Genomic DNA, 7001 nt, shown 5'->3' on the forward strand with positions numbered 1-7001 from the left:
AAGACCAGTGTTGAAACAGATCCAGGTGGTGGTGGCTCACACCTTTAACCAGTACTAGGGAGTCACACGCCTTGATCCTAGCACTAAAGGGGAATATAAGACAGGAGGAGACAGAGGTTCAGGGATCAGTCTGCAATCGCCTAGACTTGGTGGAGGTAAGACTTTTCTAGTGGCTTGGCTGTTTTTCTTTTCTGACCTTCGACTTACACCCCAATATCTGTCTCTGGGTTTTTTATTATTCATGCTACAGCCTGGATTACATAGTGAGTACCAGGCCAACCAGGGTTATATAGCAATATCCTGCTTTGAGATAAACAAACAAACATTTTAAAATATGAAGAAAAGAGAAAGCCTTGTCTTATCTAACCTTCAGTCTTGGCTACATTGGTCCCTCCCTCCTTTTCATAACTTTTGTGATACTAATTTCTCAAACCAGAACATTGAGCTTTTTTTCTTTTTCTTTTCTTTTCTTTTTTTTTTTTTTTTTTTTTTTTTTTTTTTTTGAGAAAGAGAGAGATTCTAAGGAAATGACAGGATGACCTCAGCTCCCCCAACCAACTTCAAATATTTCCAGAAAGATGTCTCCAAAGGCTCGGCTGGAATCTTGGCAAGAGCTGTTCCTCTGTCCTCTCTCTTAGCAGAACCAGCTTGTATGGCATCCATTCTCCCTGGGGCAGTATTTTTAGGATGATCTGCTCCTAGCAGCAGGACGGGACAACGGCAGTGACCTCATCTTCTTGGCCACCTGCCATCCTACATGGTTTTGCAGCAGGGCGCTGGCTGACAAGGAATTAAAAGACGTGTTCTTGGGGCTTTCAGAGATGACAGGAAAAAAAGGAACAAAAGCACAAGAATGATGATCCCTGGAATATTTTGCAAATGTGACACTTGGGTCCATAAAGTGGTACTCAGAAGGGTGTCAGCTTGAGGGCAGAGAACTTTAAAGTACACAAAGAAGAAAACACAAGTCCTTACCACTGGGCCATTTGTTTTAGGAGACCACAAACACTGCCTCTGAGCCATCCCCAGGGAGGATGGCTGTATCCAAACATCAAAATGTACAAATTTATATTTAAAAGTTTTGAAACAGGGGTTATATATCCCAGGATGGCCTCAAGCTCACTATGTAGCTAAGGATGAACTTCTGATTTTGCTGCCTCAGTCACTCAAATGCTAGAACTGCAGGCAGGCAAGTACACCAACATGTAGAGATGCTAGAACTGCAGGCAAGTACACCACATGTGGAAATGCTAGAACTGCAGGCAAGTACATCACATGTAGAAATGCTAGGATTGCAGGCATGTACACCATATGTAGAAATGCTAGAACTGCAGGCATGTACACCACATGTAGAAATGCTAGGATTGCAGGCAGGCAAGTACACCAACATGCAGAAATGCTAGAATTGCAGGCAAGTACACCACATGCAGAAATGCTAGGATTGCAGGTATGTACACCATATGTAGAAATGCTAGAACTGCAGGCATGTACACCACATGTAGAAATGCTAGGATTGCAGGCAGGCAAGTACACCAACATGCAGAAATGCTAGAACTGCAGGCAAGTACACCACATGTAGAGATGCTAGAATAGCAGGCAAGTACACCACATGTGGAAATGCTAGAATTGCTGGCAAGTAACATTGCTAGTTAACATAAGCCAGATAATTTTATAAACAATGGTTGCATATTTCAAAATGAAAGTATTTCATGGCATGGGGTCTAGAGGAATTGATTATCAATTAAGAACCCTTGCTGCTCTTGCAGAGGACCCAGGTTCAGTTCCCAGCGCCCACATGGTGGTTTCCAACTGGCTGTAACTCCGGTTGCAGGGGAAATGATGCCCCTTGACGCCTTCCATGAGCAGCAGGCATGCACTTGGTACAGGTACACATACCTGCATGCAGACAGAGCACTCATACACATAAAAATAAACAATAAAATAAAATGTATACATTAATGAACTTAAACCAATAAAATGACACACTGCAAGCTAACATACACTATATATTTTTCTGAAAAAAATAAACCTGTATAGTTCAAAACAAAATAATTTCAATTGCATACTCCAAAACAAAGTAATTCTGTTCCACGAGAACACGGTTGCTGTGTTTTTCTCGCAGCTGAGCCCTCATACCCATGTCAGCAGTCACACACTGAACTGCTGCTCGGGTGGCAGGCACTGTTCAATGAATAACCGCTCTCCGGAGATGCGCAGCTGAAAAAGAGGAGGCTCTCAATAGCCTTTTTCCAGATAATTGTGGATGCTCTCCGATGCTTCATGAAACCTCCCTAAGTGGTAGCTTCTTAATTGCAGGTTGTAATGTGTAATCTGCATTCAAATCAATATGAATTTAGCACTTTTAACGCCCCGTTCTGTAAAGCGCCACTCTGTTCTTTGAATGAATCTTTTTATCCATGTGTGATTCTGTAACATAAGGCATTCAATATTTGGAAAATATTAGTTCACTAAATTACACAGAGCTTTTAAGTGCTGACACATTTCATCATATATTGTAAGAATCAGGAGCCAGCGAGGTGGATGCAAACACACACACACTATATATATATATATATTCTGAAATTAAATATCTAGGCTAAGAATCATGCTCATTAATCTTTACCCACAGCAAATCCATCTCAGAGAGACTAAGCTGTAGATGGCAGAGGGACTTAAAACAATTAAGAATTATTTTTTCTTTCAAATTCTAATTTTTCCATTCAAAACTGGAACTGTGTCCGGTAACAAATACTGTCAGTTGCTTTCTTGAAGTGACTGACTCCCTCGGTTGATTTTTATGAAAATGTTTACAGACCTCAAACCCAAGAGGGCCATCATGTGTATGCCAACATGCCCTTTCCGAGGAGAAGCAATACCACGCGTGAGTCACAACAAGTTGGCTTCCAGCCCCAGGTGAGAGCCCTGTTCTTCAGACAAACATGGCATGGCGGGGTGGATGGTTCGCTGTCCAGACCTTCAGATACAATATCAAGAAGCAAGTGCTTGAGAGGTAAGATTTCACACCAAAGTAATTTCTACATCAATGAGATTTTTATTTTTTTCAAGGATATTCTTAAGTGAATGTTTTTCTTTTTCTTTTGTGTTGCTACCATGAATGCCCAATGACCAGGACGGCAGTGCTGAGAGACTCCCACTCATAGGGCTTCTGCACCAGCAGCGTGAAAGCCAAACCCAGTCTTGACCTTGATGGCTCTCTGGAGGGAGTACACATTGCTCTAGGGCAGTGGTTCTCAACCTTTCTAATGCTGTGACCCTTTAATACAGTTCCTCACGTTGTGGTGACATCCAATCACAAAAGTATCTCATTGCTACTTTGTAACTGTAATTTTGCTGTTACAAATCATCGTGTAAGTATCTGATCTGCAGGATGTCTGATATGTGACCCCCAAAGGGGTCACAACTCACAGGTTGAGACTCCTGGGCCACAATTTACAATCCACATAAAATCTGCTTTATGATACACCCTAACCTTGAGAAATAAGAAAGGGGGGGGGTTGCCAATTTTCATGAGAACTTTTTTTCCAAGTCAAATTTAATAAGCAACAATAAGAACTAATGTGTATGGTAACATTACATTGACATTCTGGTGTGTGAAAGAGAGGGTGGGCAGGGAGTATATAGGATACTCTCAGTCTTCCTCTGAGGAGCTCCAAGTTTTCGCTATCAAGGTTTGTGTTTGAATCTCTCAACATAATGTGTGCATATACTACTTCATGCAGTGACCAAATTTTTAAAGCAAAATACAGGAAGAAAAGAGAGTCCATCCTCTAGGCTAAGTTTCTCCTAACTACACATAAATGACAAATCCCAGCTCTGCTCTCAGGACAGATGAGAAGGCAATAATGTCGCATATTAAATAACATGAGAACATAGGAAGTCTAAACCGTGGTGCAGATAAGTCTGTGAGTTTATTTATTCCTTTCTTTTCTTTCTTCCTTCCTTTAATTCATACTTTCTTCTTTCCTTTCTTCCTTTATGGGGTCTCATAGACCCCAAGCTGGCCTCCAGCTGACTATGTGGCTGAGGATGCCCTTGAACTCCTAACTCAACTTCTGGGATTCCAGATGTGCACCATCATTTCTAGTTAATGTGGTGCTGGTCTCTGTGCACACTAGGCAAGCAGTCTACCAACTGAGCTACCACCCAAGTCCCACAAACGTTTAAAAAATGTAAGGTCATTCAAATTAGTGACAGTCGAAGCAAAATATTTATTCTCGTTGGTAAAAATAATAAAAGTCACTACACCAACTAGACCGGAGTTTCTTTGAAAGACTCAGACATTGTGGGCAGTTGATTCATTGCCACCCCCCTCTCTCCCCTCATATGCCTTGTCCAACTCTCACTGTGTGACCCTGGCTAGAACTCTCTATGTAGATCAAACTGCTGGCCTTGAACTCACAGAGATCCAGTTCCTTCTGCTGGGAGATAGTTACTTTTCAATTGATGTGGTAAACCATGACCACGGCAACTTATAAAAGAAAGCATTTAACTTGGGGCTCATGGTTCTAGAGGGTAGTAGAGTTCATGACCACTGTGGTGGGGAGCATGACAGCAGGCAGGCACTTCAGCCGGAGCTAAGAGGTCACATCTGATCCACAAGCATACAAAGATATGTACAATATTGCCACAAGCAGAGAGAGACAGAGAAGGTGATAATTGGAAATGGCATGGGCTCTTGAAACATCAGAGCCTACTCAGAGAGACATGCCTCCTCCAAAGAGGCCACAGCCACTAATCCTTCCCAAACAGTTCCATCAACTGGTCATGAAATATCCAACTGTATCAGCCTATGGGGGCTATTCTCATTCAAACCAGCACAGGCTGGAATTAAAGGCATGTGCTATCTTTTTTTTTTTTCGGCGGACATCTTTATTAATAGATCATCAACTTCTCCAAATCTACAGCTGGAATTTCATCTTATTTCCATGCTGAGTCATGAACAGTGACAAAGCCAACCAGAGGTACTCAAAGAGGACTAAGCTTTCATAGCTCACTTTCTTCTACAAGCAGAATATAAATAGATGCACTCTAGAATGCACAATGGCTTTAGTCACTATGGAATTAAAATGGGATCTTGAAGAATGTAGACAAATCCCGATGAAGGAAGGACGAGCTGAGATGCTGTGCAACTGTTTAAGGGTTCCTGGTGCTGCATCTCGGTCACTAGCTGAATCTTGCACTAACACCAAATGGAGATGCGGAAAACACACTAAGTTGACTTAGGGGTTGTGCACAGGAACCAAAAGGCAGGAAAATACTAAACATTGCTGAGAGCATCCACCCCAGGAAGGACTTTACCTTCCAGCAGCTCTAGACTGGCACCACCCCCAGTGCTCACATGGCTGACTTTATCCTCTGTGTTCCATTTGGCACAGCAAGTGGCAGTGTCTCCACCGCCTATGATAGTGATGCAACCCCTAGCAGTGGCTTTTACCACCTCATCCATGAGGGACTTGGTTCCCCTGGCAAAAGCTTCCCATTCAAAGACCCCAACAGGTCCATTCCAAACAATCTGCTTGGCTCGAGCCACAGCCTCAGCATATTTCTTGCTGCTCTCAGGACCACAGTCCAGGCCCATCCAGCCAGCAGGTATACCAGAGGCCACAGTAGCTTGGCCAGTCTTGGCATTCTCATCAAATTTGTCAGCAGTGACCAAGTCAACGGGCAAGGTAATCTTCACACCATTTTTCTCAGCTTTAGCCATGAGATCTTTGACAATCTTGGCTCCTTCTTCATCATACAGAGAAGTTCCGATCTCCATGTTGTTGAGCACCTTAAGGAAGGTAAAAGCCATTCCACCACCAATGATCATCTCATTGACTTTGTCCAACATATTATTGATCAGCTGGATCTTGTCTGCAACTTTAGCTCCTCCCAATATTGCCAGGAAGGGTCGTTCAGGACTCTCCAAAGCTTTGGCAAAGTAATTCAGCTCCTTCTTCATCAAAAATCCACCAGCCTTCTGTGGCAGATTCACACCCACCATGGAGCTGTGGGCTCGGTGTGCAGTACCAAAAGCATCATTGACATAGACATCCCCAAGTTTGGACAGTGAGGCTCGGAAAGCATCAATTTTGGCTGGTTCAGCTTTAATCTTGTTCCCAGAAGCATCCTTTCCCTTCCCTTCTTCCTCCACATGAAAGCGGAGGTTCTCCAGCAGGATGACAGTGCCAGCTGCTGGGTTGGCACAGGCATTCTCGACTTCTGGGCCCACACAATCCTTTAAGAAGAGAACATCCTTGCCCAGCAAAGACTTGAGTTCTGCCGCAACTGGCTCTAGGGAGTACTTGTCAGGCATGGGAACACCATCAGGTCGGCCCAAGTGGCTCATAAGGACAACTGACTTGGCTCCATTGTCCAAGCAGAATTTGATGCTTGGGACAGCAGCCTTGATCCTTTGGTTATTTGTTATCTGGTTGTTCTTCATAGGAACATTGAAGTCCACCCTCATCACGACCCGCTTTCCCTTCACGTCCAGTTTGTCCAAAGTCAGCTTATTAGAAAGCGACATTTTGGCAACGCGGTAGGATCAAGAGGCTCGGTCCTGAGGAAGAGCAGGCATGTGCTATCTTATCTTGCCCAGCTGTTGCCATGTTTTAAAAGAGCCAAATGCCTTCTCTAAATCTTAGTAAGTTCATTTCTAGAAATTTCTCTTATAACTATTTCTGCATAGCAGTAATCAAGGGCACAAAAGGGATCTCTGTACAAAATTGCCTAAAACAGAAAGAAAAAGGCGATTTTACTCTCTGTGGATACAGCATTGTCTCTAGACCCCATTTATGACCTATTACTTAAAGGACAGAAAGAGCAAAGTAAAGTCAGGTGGCATACACCTTTAATCCCAGCACAGGCAGGTAGAGCTCTGAGTTGAAGGCCAGCCTGGTCTACAGAGTAAATTACAGGACATCCAGGAATACACAGAGAAACCCTGACTCAGAAAATAAATAAATAAATAAATAACCAAATAAATAAATAATAAA

General features: G+C 43.0%; 1 protein-coding gene across 1 annotated transcript; it reads right to left on the reverse strand.

Annotated features, from left to right (window-relative positions):
- Nucleotides 1-4866: 4866 nt before the first annotated feature.
- Nucleotides 4867-6532, reverse strand: LOC121432383 (phosphoglycerate kinase 1-like). Its single transcript, XM_041630319.1, has one exon. The coding sequence runs from the start codon at nucleotides 6530-6532 to the stop codon at nucleotides 5279-5281; it is 1254 nt and encodes a 417-aa protein (XP_041486253.1). The 3' UTR covers nucleotides 4867-5278.
- Between the last annotated feature and the right edge of the window lie 469 nt (nucleotides 6533-7001).

This window comes from Microtus oregoni, unplaced genomic scaffold, assembly GCF_018167655.1.
Source record: "Microtus oregoni isolate MIOR12 unplaced genomic scaffold, Mior012 000034F_ref0000314, whole genome shotgun sequence".
NCBI lineage: Eukaryota > Metazoa > Chordata > Mammalia > Rodentia > Cricetidae > Microtus > Microtus oregoni.

Excerpts from the sequence above, each read along its gene's own strand:
- LOC121432383 (XM_041630319.1), bottom strand. The coding sequence starts at position 6,532 with ATGTCGCTTTCTAATAAGCTGACTTTGGACAAACTGGACGTGAAGGGA.